Source organism: Scyliorhinus torazame, chromosome 5, assembly GCF_047496885.1.
Source record: "Scyliorhinus torazame isolate Kashiwa2021f chromosome 5, sScyTor2.1, whole genome shotgun sequence".
Taxonomy (NCBI): domain Eukaryota; kingdom Metazoa; phylum Chordata; class Chondrichthyes; order Carcharhiniformes; family Scyliorhinidae; genus Scyliorhinus; species Scyliorhinus torazame.
Window position 1 is genome coordinate 150,081,384 of NC_092711.1, and position 15,725 is coordinate 150,097,108.

The 15,725-nt window shown below is 48.2% G+C and overlaps 1 protein-coding gene across 1 annotated transcript; it reads right to left on the bottom strand.

Moving 5' to 3' along the window:
* Positions 1-1,538: 1,538 nt before the first annotated feature.
* Positions 1,539-15,623, bottom strand: LOC140420079 (uncharacterized). Its single transcript, XM_072504101.1, has 2 exons — positions 15,499-15,623; positions 1,539-7,249 (listed from the first exon to the last, which is right to left on the bottom strand). The coding sequence occupies exon 2, from the start codon at positions 6,985-6,987 to the stop codon at positions 5,782-5,784; it is 1,206 nt and encodes a 401-aa protein (XP_072360202.1). The 5' UTR covers positions 6,988-7,249; positions 15,499-15,623; the 3' UTR covers positions 1,539-5,781.
* Between the last annotated feature and the right edge of the window lie 102 nt (positions 15,624-15,725).

A 15,725-nucleotide genomic window follows, 5' to 3' on the forward strand; every position in this document is an offset into this window, starting at 1 on the left:
CCCCCCCGGTCCAGCCCCGAGAAGTGTGCACCTTGGCACTGCCAGACTGGCATCTTGGCACCACAAACCTGGGTATTTCACACTCTGCCCATTCATGAAGATCACTCATAAAGACTGAGTCTTGATTTTGTGCAACAACCATGTCTTTCTCTCCATTTCAAATCCCTGTGAAAATCCAAACAGAGTATCATGAAATTATTAGATTTAAAACAGAACGAGTTGTTGGGATTCACTGCCTGATGATGGTGCAGGAAGTAAATTCAACTATAACTTTCAAAAGGGAACTGGACAGATTTTGTAGAAAAAGAAACTTATCGGGCGATGGGACTAATTAGATAGTTCATTCAAGGAGCTAGCATGGGAACTATGGACAGAATGGCCTCTTTCTGTGCTCTCGGAGATTCATTTGCATTTGAAGAAAGTGGGAAATATCTGGAAGCCACTTCCTACGATGCGGGGAGAAGCAGAGATGTTGGAATGTTTCCAAAGGGAAATTGGATGGGCTTTTGAGGGAAATAAACTGACAGGGATACGGGGATAGAACGGGGCAATGGTTTGATCTACAGAGATCTACAAGTTGTAAATCTTTGGAATTCTCTACCCCAGAGGGCTGTGGAAGTTCAGTCATTGAGTGCGTTTAAAACAGAGACTGACAGATTTCTAAATACCAATAACACAAAGGGACATGGGGATAGTGTGGGGGAAAAGGCATTGAAGTGGATGATCAGCCATGATCGTGTTGAATGGTGGAGCAGGCTAGACAGGCTGAATGGCCAACTCCTGCTCCTATGTTCCAATGGTACAACGATAAGCAGGAAAGTAAATTGTGAAGAGGACATAAGGAGGTTAAAAAAGGTATATTTTAAATGAGTGGAAGAAGATCTGCCAAATGGGGAACGTGGGAAAATGTGTGATTGTCCATGTTGGCCAGAAGAATAAAAAAGCTTATTACCTAAATGATGAGAGATTGCAGAGCTCTGAGATTCAGAGGGATCTGGGTGTCCAAGAGCATGAATCACAAAAGGTGAGTATACAGGTACAGCAAGTAATTAGGAAAGCTAATAGAATGTCATTGTGAGGGGAATTGAATACAAAAGTAGGGAAGTTCTGCTTCAGTTGTACAGGACATTGGTGAGACCACATCTGGAGCATTGTGTGCAGTATTGCTCTCATTTAAGCAATGATGTAAATATGTTGGAAGCAGTTCAGAGAAGGTTTACTGGACTCATACCTAGAATTGGAGGCTGGTCTTATGAGGAATGATTGGACAGACTGGGCTTGTGTCTGATGGAGTTTAGGTGACTTGATTGAAGTGTATAAGATCCTGAGGGGCCTTGACAGGGTGGATGTGGAAAGGGTGTTTCCTCTTGTGGGAGGATCTAGAAATTGGAGTCAGTTCAAAAGTAACAACTTGCCCATTTAAGGCAGAGGGTTTGGAGTCTTTGGAACTCTCTTCCTCAAAGGGCAGTGGAAGTCGAGACTTTGAATATTTTGTAGGCAGGCTGGATAGATTCTTGAAAAGCAAGGGGGGGGGGGGGGGGGTGAAAGGTTATCGGGTGGGTAGGCGGGAGTAAAACCATACTAAGACCAGACGGAATAGGAACAGGAGTAAGCCATTCGGCCCTTCCAGCCTGGTCCATCTTTCAATAGGTTCACAGCTGATCTGACATTTCACACATTCACTTTCCTGCCCTTTCCCTGTAATTCTTGGTTCCCTCACTGATCAAGAATCTATCTCGGCCTTAAATATACAAAGGACTCTGTCCCCACAACTCTCACTGTTCCAAAGACTCTCAGAAGAATTTCCTCCTCATCTCAGTCTTAAATTGACATCTCTTTATTCTGAGATTATGCCCTCTGGTCCTTGATTCTCCCATGAGGGGAAACATCCTCTCAGCATTTACCCTGTGAAGCTCCTTAAGAAACCTGTATGTTTCAATGAGATCACCTCTCATTCTTCTAAATTCCAATGAGTAGAGTCCCAAACTGTTTAACCTTTGCTCCTAAGACACCTCCATACCTGGGATCATCCTCGTGAACCTTCTCTAAACCTCCGGCAATGAAATCATATATTTCCTGACATAAGGGGATCAAAACTGCTCTCAGTTCTCCAGATGTGGTCTCACCAGCACCTTGTACAGCTGCAGCAAGAGTTCCCGACTCTTATACTCCAACCCCCTTGGAATCAGGGCCAACATTCCATTAGCCTTCCTGATTACCTGCTGCACCTGTCTGCTAGCTTTCTGTGTTTCGTGCACAAGTTCCCCCAAGTCGCTTTGTGGTGCAGCTTTCTGCAGTTTTTCTCTATTTAAATAATACTGTTCTTTTCTTCTCCCTTCCAAAATGAACTTCACATTTTCCCACATTATGCTCCATGTGGCAACTTTTTGTCCACTTGCTGAACCTCTCAATATCTCTTTGCAAACTGTTTGTATCCCCCTCGCAACTTGCCTTTCCACCTATTTTTCTGTTGTCTTCAAATTTGGGCACAGTACATTTGCTTCCTTCCTCCAAGTCATTGATATAAATTGTACACAGTTGCGATCCCAGGACTGATCCCTGTGGAACTCCACTGGTTACAGGTCACCAACCTGAAAAAGAACCCCTTATCCCCACTCGCTGTTTCCTGGTCATTAGCCAATTCTCTATTCAGGCCAACTCCATGGGTTCTTATCTCATGACTTAACGTTTTGTGAGGTACCTTGTCAAAGGTCTTCTGGAAGTTTAAATACAACACATCTACTGGTCCCCCTCTATCCACTCTGGTTGAGACTTCCTCGAAACACTCTGATAAATTAGTCAGACACGGTTTCCCTTTCACAAAGCCATGTTTGACTCTGCTTGATTAGATTATGATTTTCTCAATGTGCTCCTACTACTTCCCAATAATTGATTCCAATATTTTTTTCAACAATAAATGTTAGGCTAATCGCCCTATAGTGTCTCGTTTTTTGCCTCCCTCCCATTCTGATTCGGAGGGTTGTCACATTGGCAGTTTTCCAATCCTCTGGTACTTCGACAGAACCCAAGGATTTTTGGAAAATTACAATCAAAGCACCCACTATCTCTGTAGACATTTCTTTTAGGATCCTTGGATGCAGCCATCCAGGGGACTTATCTTATCCCCATTAGTTTGTCCAATACAACTTCTCCAGTGATGGTGTTTAATTGCTCCATTCTTTAGTATTAATGGGATAGGCAAAGTATCTTCCACCATAAAGACTGATGCAAAAATATCTGGTAAACTCCTCTGCCATTTCCTTGTTCCCTGTAACTGACACAGTGGCATGGAGGCACATGGTGGTTAGCACTGTTGCTTCACAGCTCCAGGGACCCGGGTTCAATTCCCGGCTTGGGTCTCTGTCTGTACGGAGTCTCCACGTTCTCCCCAAAACTGCGTGGGTTTCCTCCCACAAGTCCCAAAAGACGTGCTTGTTAGGTGAATTGGACATTCTGAATTCTCCCTCTGTGTACCCAAACAGGTGCCGGAGTGAGGCGACTGGCGGATTTTCACAGTAACTTCATTGCAGTGTTAATGTAAGCCTATTTGTAACAATAATAAAGATTATAATAATAAAGAATATTATTACCCTCTCCTCAGATGTATTTTCTAAGGAGCCTCTTTGGAGTTGAGGTTTCAATCAGATCAGCCGTGAACTTATTGAATGGTGGAGCAGGCTCGAGGGGCCGAGTGGCCTACTCCTGCTCCTAATTCGGATGTTATCACATCCTTTATAATAGATTGTAGCATTTTCCCTCCTACTGATGTCAGGCTAATGGGTCTGTAGTTCCCCGTTTTCTCTCCCCCTCCTTAAATACATTTACCACCTTCCAATCTGCAGGTACCATTCCAGAATCTATAGAATTTTGAAAGGTGATCACCAACGTATCCACTATCTCTCCAGCCGCCTCTTTCAACACTCTGGGATGTAGAGCATCAGCTTTTGGGGATTTATTAACTTTCAACCACATTAATTTCTCCAGTGCCACTTTTTCACTAATACTAATCTCTTTCAGTTCCTCGTGCTCACCAGTCCCTTGGTTCTCTCGTGTTTTGGGGGCAATTTCTATATCTTCCTCCGTGAATACAAACACACATTGTTTAGTTTCTCTGCCATTTCCTTATTCCCCATTATAAACTCTCCTCTCTCTGCCTGGAATGGACCCACATTGGTCTTTGCTAATCTTTTCCCTTTCACATTCCTATCGGAGCTTTTCCAGTTCTCCCCAGTTTGCTCTCATATTCTATTTTCTCTTTATCAGTTTCTTGGTCCTCCTTTGCTGAATTCTAAACCAAGTTCCCAATCCTCAGGCTCACTAACATTTTAGCCACTTTGAGTCTCCTCCATTGATCGAATAGAATCTTTAACTTTTCTTGTTAGCCACGATAGCTTCATTTTGCTGTTTAATCTTTGCTTCTTAAAGGAATCTATATTTTATGTAAATAAAATGCGAGTGGTTACCTGTCTATTGTCTATCGTCATACATAGAACAACAAAGAACAGTACAGCACAGGAACAGGCCCTTCGGCCCACCAAGACTGCTCGGATCATGATGTCTGTCTAAACTAAAACCTTCTGTGCTTCCAGGGTCCGTATCCGTCTATTCCTATCCTATTCATGTATTCATCAAGATGCCTCTTAAACGTCACTATCGTACCTGCTTCCACCACCTCCTCCAGCAGTGAGTTCCAGGCACTCACCACCCTCTGTGTAAAAAAACTTCCCTCGCACATCTCCTCTAAACTTTGCCCCTCGCACCTTAAACCTATGTCACCTGGTAATTGACTTTTCCAACCTGGGAAAAAGCTTCTGACTATCCACTCTGTCCGTGGCACTCAATTTTGTAAACTTTTATCAGGTCGTCCCTCAACTCCGTCACTCTAGTGAAAACAATAGGAGTATATCCAACATCTCCTCGTAGCTAATACTCTCCAGGCCAGGAAACATCCTGGTAAACCTCCTCTGTACTCTCTCCAAAGCCTCCACATCCTTTTGGTAATGTGGTGACCAGAATTGTGGGCAATATTCCACGTGTGGCCTAACTAAGGTTCTGTACAGCTGCAGCATGACTTGCCAATTTTTATACTCAATGCCCCGACCAATGAAGACAAGCATGCCGTCTGCCTTCTTAGCTCCTTATCCACCTGCGTTGCCACTTTCACTGATATGTTTATTGTAATTTCCCAATCTACCACAGACAACTTGCCCCTCATACCATGACAGTTTCCTTCTGTGAGAAACACCCGGATAAATTAGACAAAAGAACCCTGTAACCACCATAGCCCATCTTCATGGCAACGTGGCTAATTTGGGGACTAAATATCTTCCAACGTGCAAACACCTTTTCATTCTGTGCTCCTCGTCAAACTTGGAACCAGGTAATCGCAACGAGGCTCAAAAATTGTCAGCCCACCGGAGGCAGAGGTGTTAGACCGGCCAGTCCAGCAGAAAGAAACCCTCCAACCATCACCATTCACCAGATGTCAAAATGAACAGAATGCACTCCTGGATGTCAGTGAGAGCAGAAACAATAACAACGGAGCCAACATCTGTAATTTGTGAACTTGTCCGAGTCACAACAGGTGCGATGAATCACAAACCCCCCCCCTCCCACATTGTGAGCAGATGAATGGTCTCTCCCCAGCATTAACTCACTAGTGTCTCCGGACTTGGGACGGATCATTGAATGTCTCCCCTGCTCAGAGCAGGTGAATGGCCTCTGCCAGGTGTGAACTCACTCGTGTTCCCGCAGGGTGTCTGGATATCTGAATCCCTTCTCTCAATAAGAGCAGGTTAACACCTTCTCCCCTGTGTGAACTTGCTGGTGTATCTGCAGGTGGGATAACTGAGCAAATCCCTTCTCACACTGAGAGCAGGTGAACGGCCTCTCCCCAGTGTGAACTCGCTGGTGTGTCAGAAGGCTCGATGAAGTAGTGAATCCCTTCTCACACTGAGAGCAAGTGAACGGCCTCTCTCCAGTGTGAACTCGCTGGTGTGTCAACAGGCTCGATGAAGTAGTAAATCCCTTCTCACAGTGAGAGCAGGTGAACGGCCTCTCCCCAGTGTGAACTCGCTGGTGTGTCTGCAGGCTGGATAACTGAGTGAATCCCTTCTCACACTGAGAGCAGGTGAACGGCCTCTCCCCAGTGTGAACTCGCTGGTGTATCTGCAGGTGGGATAACTGAGCGAATCCCTTCTCACACTGAGAGCAGGTGAACGGCCTCTCCCCAGTGTGAACTCGCTGGTGTGTCAGAAGGCTCGATGAAGTAGTGAATCCCTTCTCACACTGAGAGCAAGTGAACGGCCTCTCCCCAGTGTGAACTCGCTGGTGTGTCAGCAGGCTCGATGAAGTAGTAAATCTCTTCTCACACTGAGAGCAGGTGAACGGCCTCTCCCCAGTGTGAACTCGCTGGTGTGTCTGCAGGCTGGATAACTGAGTGAATCCCTTCTTACACTGAGAACAGGTGAACGGTCTCTCCCCAGTATGAACTCGCTGGTGCTTCCGCAGGTTCGTTGAAGCAACAAATCCCTTCTCACACCGAGAGCAGGTGAACGGCCTTTCCCCAGTGTGAACTCGCTGGTGTGCCTGCAGGCTGGATAACTGAGTGAATCCCTTCTCACACTGAGAGCAGGTGAACGGCCTTTCCCCAGTGTGAACTCGCTGGTGTGTCTGCAGGCTGGATAACTGAGTGAATCCCTTCTCACACTGAGAGCACTTGAATGGCCTCTCCCCAGTGTGAACTCGCTGGTGTTTCCGCAGTCTGGATAACTCAGTGAATCCCTTCTCACACTGAGAGCAGGTGAACGGCCTCTTCCCAGTGTGAACTCGCTGGTGTGACTGCAGGGTGGATAACCGACTGAATCCCTTCTCACACACAGAGCAGGTGAACGGCCTCTCCCCAGTGTGACTGCGTCGATGAACTTCCAGCTTTGATGGAGCCCTGAATCCCTTTCCACAGTCCCCACATTTCCACGGTTTCTCCATGTTCTGGGTCTCCTCCTTTCTCTCCAGGTTTGACTATCAGTTGATAGCGCCCTGGAACACTCTCACTCGGGTGTGTGTGTCTCGGTGCTTTTCCAGTCACACTGATGGTTAAAATCATTTGAAGCCGACAGAACAGACAAACATTTCTCCTTCGAGATTCAAAGGCCGATAATATTCAGTTCCAAGGAATTGAGAGACTCAGCCAGATCGAGACGTAAAGTTTGAGGTTTCACTCTGTAATTCCTCCTCTTCGTCTAATATCCTGTAAAAACAATTTACAAAAGACATCACTGTCAGTACAGAATAGAAATTCAGAACAGACAATTCTAGTTCCTAGAGAACATTCTTTACTCTCTCATTCCCCAAAAGCTGTAAATCTCCGTCCCACACACTCTCCCTCCATTCTCACTCTGCTGTATCTAATATTCATCCTCCCAATTCTCCTGAAGGTGCTGATTCAGGCTGATTGACAGATCCAAGCTCACTGCTTCCTGTCCAAGGCACAGAGATCATAACAAATACGAGCTGCAGTAGGCCATTCGGCCCATCAAGCCTGCTCGTCTATTCTGTGGGATCATTGGCCGATCTATGTCAGCGACATTCTCCGTATTATTATTATTTATTTTTTAAAAATATTTTATTGAGAATTTTTGGTCAACCATCACAGTACATTGTGTATCCTTTACACAATAATATAACAGTATAAGTAACAATGACCTGTTTTATAAACAAAGAATAAATAATATATAACAAAAACGAAAACTAAATGGCAACTGACTTGTCTCAGATAAACACTCTCCAAAAATATGATTTAACAGTCCAATATACAATTATTTATAGCAACGACCTATACATATTATACATATATATTAACAACCCTGAGAGTCCTTCTGGTTCCTCTCCCCCCCCCCCCCCCCCCCCACCCCGCTGGGCTGCTGCTGCTGCCTTCTTCTTTTCCATTCCCTCTATCTTTCTGTGAGGTATTCGACGAACGGTTGCCACCGCCTGGTGAACCCTTGAGCCGATCCCCTTAGGACGAACTTAATCCGTTCCAGCTTTATAAACCCTGCCATGTCATTTATCCAGGTCTCCACCCCCGGGGGCTTGGCTTCCTTCCACATCAACAGTATCCTGCGCCGGGCTACGAGGGACGCAAAGGCCAAAACATCGGCCTCTCTCGCCTCCTGCACTCCCGGCTCTTGTGCAACCCCAAATATAGCCAACCCCCAGCTTGGTTCGACCTGGAGCCCCACTACTTTCGAAAGCACCTTTGTCACCCCCACCCAGAACCCCTGTAGTGCCGGACATGACCAGAACATGTGGGTGTGATTCGCTGGGCTTCGCGAGCATCTCGCACACCTATCCTCTCTACCCCAAAAAATTTACTGAGCCGTGCTCCAGTCATATGCGCCCTGTGTAACACCTTAAATTGAATCAGGCTTAGCCTGGCACACGAGGACGATGAGTTTACCCTACTTAGGGCATCCGCCCACAGCCCCTCCTCAATCTCCTCCCCCAGCTCTTCTTCCCATTTCCCTTTCAGCTCATCTACCATAATCTCCCCCTCGTCCCTCATTTCCCTATATATATCTGACACCTTACCGTCCCCCACCCATGTCTTTGAGATCACTCTGTCCTGCACCTCATGCGTCGGGAGCTGCGGGAATTCCCTCACCTGTTGCCTCGCAAAAGCCTTCAGTTGCATATACCGGAATGCATTCCCTTGGGGCAACCCATATTTCTCGGTCAGCGCTCCCAGACTTGCGAACTTCCCCTCCACAAACAGATCTTTCAGTTGCGTTACTCCTGCTCTTTGCCATATTACAAATCCCCCATCCATTCTCCCCGGGGCAAACCTATGGTTATTTCTTATCGGGGACCCCACCAAGGCTCCCGTCTTTCCCCTATGCCGTCTCCACTGTCCCCAAATTTTCAAAGTCGCCACCACCACCGGGCTTGTGGTGTATTTCTTCGGTGAGAACGGCAATGGGGCCATCACCCTAGCTTGTAGGCTAGTCCCCCTACAGGACGCCCTCTCCAATCTCTTCCACGCCGCTCCCTCCTCTTCTCCCATCCACTTACTCACCATTGAGATATTGGCGGCCCAGTAGTACTCACTTAGGCTCGGTAGTGCCAGCCCCCCCCTATCCCTACTACGCTGTAAGAATCCCTTCCTCACTCTCGGGGTCTTCCCGGCCCACACAAAACTCATGATACTCTTTTCGATCCTTTTGAAAAAAGCCTTCGTGATCACCACTGGGAGGCACTGAAACACAAAGAGGAATCTCGGGAGGACTACCATTTTAACCGCCTGCACCCTCACTGCCAGTGACAGGGATACCATGTCCCATCTCTTGAAGTCCTCCTCCATTTGTTCCACCAATCGCGTTAAATTTAACCTATGCAATGTACCCCAATTCTTGGCTATCTGGATCCCCAAGTAACGAAAGTCCCTCGTTACCTTCCTCAGCGGAAAGTCCTCTATTTCTCTGCTCTGCTCCCCTGGATGCACCACAAACAACTCACTTTTCCCCATGTTCAGTTTATATCCTGAGAATTCTCCAAACTCCCGAAGTGTCCGCATTATCTCTGGCATCCCCTCCGCCGGGTCCGCTACATATAACAACAAGTCATCCGCATACAGAGATACCCGGTGTTCTTCTCCTCCTCTAAGTACTCCCCTCCACTTCTTGGAACCCCTCAGTGCTATTGCCAGGGGCTCAATCGCCAGTGCAAACAATAATGGGGACAGAGGGCATCCCTGCCTTGTCCCTCTATGGAGCCGAAAGTACGCAGATCCCCGTCCATTCGTGACCACACTCGCCACTGGGGCCCTATACAACAGCTGCACCCATTCAACATACTCATCTCCAAAACCAAATCTCCTCAGCACCTCCCACAAATAATCCCACTCCACTCTATCAAATGTTTTCTCAGCATCCATCGCCACCACTATCTCCGCTTCCCCCTCTGGTGCGGGCATCATCATTACCCCTAGCAGCCTCCGTATATTCGTATTCAGCTGTCTCCCCTTCACAAACCCAGTTTGGTCCTCATGGACCACCCTCGGGACACAATCCTCTATCCTCATTGCCATTACCTTGGCCAGAATCTTAGCGTCTACATTTAGGAGGGAAATAGGTCTATAGGACCCGCATTGCAGCGTGTCCTTTTCCTTCTTTAGGAGAAGCGATATCGTTGCCTCAGACATAGTCGGGGGCAGCTGTCCCCTTTCCTTTGCCTCATTAAAGGTCCTCATCAGTAGCAGGGCCAGCAAGTCCACATATTTTCTGTAAAATTCAACTGGGAATCCATCTGGTCCCGGAGCCTTCCCCGCCTGCATGCTCCTAATTCCTTTCACTACTTCCTCTATTTCAATCTGTGCTCCCAGTCCCACCCTTTCCTGCTCCTCCACCTTGGGAAATTCCAGCCGGTCCAGAAAGCCCATCATTCTCTCCCTCCCATCCGGGGGTTGAGCTTCGTATAATTTTTTATAAAATGCCTTGAACACTCCATTCACTCTCTCCGCTCCCCGCTCCATCTCTCCTTCCTCATCCCTCACTCCCCCTATTTCCCTCGCTGCTCCCCTTTTCCTCAATTGGTGGGCCAGCAACCTGCTCGCCTTCTCCCCATATTCGTACTGTACACCCTGTGCCTTCCTCCACTGTGCCTCTGCAGTACCCGTTGTCAGCAAGTCAAATTCTACGTGTAGCCTTTGCCTTTCCCTGTACAGTCCCTCCTTCGGTGCCTCCGCATATTGCCTGTCCACCCTCAGAAGTTCTTGCAGCAACCGCTCCCGTTCCCTACTCTCCTGCTTTCCTTTATGTGCCCTTATTGATATCAGCTCCCCTCTAACCACTGCCTTCAGCGCCTCCCAGACCACTCCCACCTGGACCTCCCCATTATCATTGAGTTCCAAGTACTTTTCAATGCACCCCCTCACCCTTAGACACACCCCCTCATCTGCCATTAGTCCCATGTCCATTCTCCAGGGTGGGCGCCCTTCTGTTTCCTCCCCTATCTCCAAGTCCACCCAATGTGGAGCGTGATCCGAAATGGCTATAGCCGTATACTCCGTTCCCCTCACCTTCGGGATCAACGCCCTTCCCAAAACAAAAAAGTCTATTTCTCCTATGTCCACAAAGTCTAGACTTTGTGGACATAGGAGAAAACCGAAAACTCCTTACTCCTAGGTCTGCTAAATCTCCACGCGTCTACTCCTCCCATCTGCTCCATAAAATCTTTAAGCACCTTGGCTGCTGCCGGCCTCCTTCCAGTCCTGGACCTCGACCTGTCCAGCCCTGGTTCCAACACCGTATTGAAATCTCCCCCCATTACCAACTTTCCCACCTCTAGGTCCGGGATGCGTCCTAGCATATGCCTCATAAAATTGGCATCATCCCAGTTCGGGGCATATACGTTTACCAAAACCACCGTCTCCCCCTGTAGTTTGCCACTCACCATCACGTATCTGCCCCCGTTATCCGCCACTATAGTCTTTGCCTCAAACATTACCCGCTTCCCCACTAATATAGCCACCCCCCTGTTTTTCGCATCTAGCCCCGAATGGAACACCTGCCCCACCCAACCTTTGCGTAGTCTCACCTGGTCTATCAGTTTCAAGTGCGTTTCCTGTAACATAACCACGTCTGCCTTAAGTTTCTTAAGGTGTGCGAGTACCCGTGCCCTCTTTATCGGCCCGTTCAGCCCTCTCACGTTCCACGTGATCAGCCGGGTTGGGGGGCTTTTTACCCCCCCCCCACTTGTCGATTAGCCATCCCCTTTTTCCAGCTCCTCACCCAGTTCCCACGCAGCTGTGTCCCCCCAGGCGGTGCCCCCCCGCCCATCCCACCCCATACCAGCTCCCCCCTCTCCCCAGCAGCAGCAGCCCAATAATTCCCCCCTCCCACCCCCCCCCCCCCCCGCTAGAACCCCCACTAGCGTAGTTACACCCCCCATGTTGCTCCCAGAAGTCAGCAAACTCTGGCCGACCTCGGCTTCCCCCCGTGACCTCGGCTCGCACCGTGCGACGCCCCCTCCTTCCTGCTTCCCTATTCCCGCCATGATTATCATAGCGCGGGAACCGAGCCCGCGCTTCCCCCTTGGCCCCGCCCCCAATGGCCAACGCCCCATCTCCTCCACCTCCTTTCCTCCCCCCACCACCTCCTGTGGAAGAGAGGAAAGTTACCACATCGCAGGATTAATAACATAAAACTCCTCTTTCCCCCCTTTTTACCCCCCTCTTCGCCCCCCATACTCGCCCCACCACTTTGTTTCAAACGTTCTTTTTTAAAAATTATTATTAAATAACCCGCTCATTCCAATTTTTCTTCCACGACAAAAGTCCACGCCCCATCCGCCGTCTCAAAGTAGTGGTGCCTCCCTTGATATGTGACCCACAGTCTTGCCGGTTGCAGCATTCCGAATTTTATCTTCTTTTTGTGAAGCACCTCCTTGGCCCGATTAAAGCTCGCCCTCCTTCTCGCCACCTCCGCACTCCAGTCTTGATATACGCGGATCACCGCGTTCTCCCACTTACTGCTCCGAGTTTTCTTTGCCCATCTAAGGACCATCTCTCTGTCCTTAAAACGGAGGAATCTCACCACTATGGCTCTCGGAATTTCTCCTGCTCTCAGTCCTCGCGCCATCACTCGGTATGCTCCCTCCACCTCCAGCGGACCCGCCAGGGCCTCCGCTCCCATTAACGAGTGCAGCATCGTGCTCACATATGCCCCGACGTCCGCTCCCTCCGCACCTTCAGGAAGACCAAGAATCCTTAGGCTGTTCCTCCTCGCGTTGTTCTCCAGTGCCTCCAGCCTTTCCACACATCGTTTATGGTGTGCCTCGTGCATCTCCGTCTTCACCACCAGGCCCTGTGTGTCGTCCTCATTCTTGGCAGCCTTTGCCTTCACGACCCGAAGCTCCCGCTCCTGGGTCTTTTGCTCCTCCTTTAGCCCTTCGATCGCCTGTAATATCGGGGCCAACAGCTCCTTCTTCATTTCCTTTTTGAGTTCTTCCACACAGCGTTTCAAGAACTCGTGTTGTTCAGGGCCCCATATTAAACTGCCACCTTCCGACGCCATCTTGGTTTTTGCTTGCCTTCCTTGCCGCTGCTCTAAAGGATCCACCACAATCCGGCCACCTTCCTCTCCTTTTTTCATCCGTATCCAGGGGGGATTCCCTTCTGGTTCGCCGCACAGTACTTTTAGCCGTTAAAATTGCCGTTGGGGCTCTTATTAAGAGCCCAAAAGTCCGTTCCACCGGGAGCTGCCGAAACGTGCGACTCAGCTGGTCATCGCCGCACCCGGAAGTCATTCTCCGTATTATTGACCAGAGGCTGAGTGTGCTGACTCAATATCTGTGAGCTCATGAGGCCGAGCTGTAAAACACCATGAAGAGGCTCGATGATCCGGAGGAGAGAATCCTGAACATTGAGCAAGATGCCCCCTCGGCGGAGGCAAGAATTCAATCCTTGGAAAACCGGCTGAGTGGTGTGGTGGACTCCTGGAGAACCTCGAGAACCGAGGGTCAGAGAACGAACATCCAAGGAGTCGACCTGCCAGAAGGTGTGGAGGGTAAGGCTCCTGTTAGGTCCTTCGAGGACCGGCTGCCACGTTTTCTCAAGTTGGATGTGAAGTTGGGCGTTTCAAATTAGAAAGGGCCTCGGATCCTGTCTTTGAGGCCGAGGGATAGTTTTCATCCCAGGTCTGTAATCATTCACTTCCACAATTTGAAAGATCACCAGAGGTTCCTGGAGATGGGAAAGGGGAGGTGGGACCTGGCTCCCACCTCACTTTACAGTGAATTATGTTGCTTTATCCTGTGACCCTGAAAATTGTATCCGACAACTCCGTCAAGTCTTTCAATAATCCGACTACTGCCTTGGCCTTCGCTAAATCCTTGAAGGGGAAGAATTGGAGCGAAGATTTGCAGCTCAGACTAACTCAGGCTCTAATCCGGACTCTTTCCCTATCATGGTGTTGTTGTCTGAATTTGTTATCTTTTATCCTGTTGAAGGGAGTTGTTATTCTGTGAGGGACGTTTGAATGTCTTCTTCTTCTCCTCGCGTGTTCCAGGGACTTGTATTATATTATCTCAGTTATGGCAGATGTGCTGTGTGCTTATATTCCTTTGTCTTTCTTCTATTATCCGAGCGTTAATCATGGCAGAACCGCGTGGCGCCATTGCCAAAGGGTGGAAAGTGGTGGATGCAGGTCTTCATGGGTGGGTCTAAATTGTGGGAGGGACATCCGATCCCCATTCCCTTGTTGGCCCTTCTTTTCTTCTCCTCAGTTTGGAGAAGGTATCCTGAGGGTAACGCCAGTCTGGCCATCGGGTTAATCCTCCGGGTCCTCAGTCTTATTGAGGAATGTCCCCTTGGATCTATTGTGGTGGTGATTCATTTGTATTTTTGTTATAATGGGAGGGGTTATGTTGACTTTATCCTACTCTGGTACAGACGGGGCTTTTATCTGTGAAAGGAGCAGTTTGGGGAGACTTTGGTGCCTCTGGTGTAAAGTGAGTTGGAGGAGGGGGTACGCACGCACGATTGTGGTGTGAAAATCTGTTCCTGTTCTCTCTGTCGCCTAACTAATGGTGGCAGTTAATCTGCAAATTTTCTCAGGCAATGTACGGGGTATCCATCACCCTATCAGAAGGAAAAACATCCTCTCCTTTCTTAAGGAGAAAGTCGACATAACCTTAGTGCAGAAAACTCATCTGGATGATGAGGAACAGTTCTGGTCAGCCTATTATAGGAAGGATATTGTTAAACTAGAAAGAGTGCAGAAGAGATTTACAAGGATGCTGCCAGGACTTGATGGTCTATTTTAACCTGTTAACTGGTTGTTCAATTGATCTGGCATTTCATCTCGAGGCTCTGGTCCCTCAAATATCCTGTTCCAAATTAATTCTGCAACGTGTTGCTTGGATTTATGTTGGCAATATCTCTTGTTCCGCTTTGTGCCCATTTCCCACCATTTTTTCTGTTACTCTGTGGCACTCATTGTTTAAAAATGATTTTTTAAATAATAACTTATTAAAAATCTGTCCACCTCATCCGTGAATATATTCAATGACCCCCACACCCCACTGGTCCCTGTGGAAGAGAAATCCAGAGACTAATAACCCTCTGAGGGAAGAGATGACTGGAAATATTTCACATAGCTACAGTACAATATTACAAGGCTAGAAATAATAATAAATATACTTTATTACAGAACCATAAATATCTAATTTGTACCACATAACACAAGACATGTCTCCGTCTGATATTAATTTACTGTCTCCTTAAATGTCAGCCATCTCCTGGGGAAACCAGCCCTTTCATTGTGAACATTGGGAAAGAGACCATCCTTTTAGCCAGACAAATAAATGTGTCAAGCTGAGGGAGCAAAGGATGTCAATGTCTTTACGAGAGAGAGAGACCTGGGCCAAGCTTTTCAGAGTCTGCACCCTCCCTCGATTCACTTCCATTCCCTTCAGAATGAGAAAATAAAGGGTTTTACTCACAGATGTTGGAGAGAGGAGGAAGTTTTCAGTCTGTGTGAGGTCCTAGTTTTGCTTATTGTTCAGCTTCCGCATTCAGACAATGGGGGGGCTGATTGGATGGAGGAAGAGAGTCCTTCCGGTTCACCAACTCTTCCCATTGGGCAACAACTTTGCGGCGCGCGCAAAGGAATCCGTGGTGACGTCTCACGGTTCCAGTGCGCAAGTGCGGCAGCTCCGCCCGACTCATT

What these genes read in the sequence shown, in the direction of transcription:
- LOC140420079 (XM_072504101.1), bottom strand. Translation starts at nt 6,987, where the DNA reads ATGGAGAAACCGTGGAAATGTGGGGACTGTGGAAAGGGATTCAGGGCT.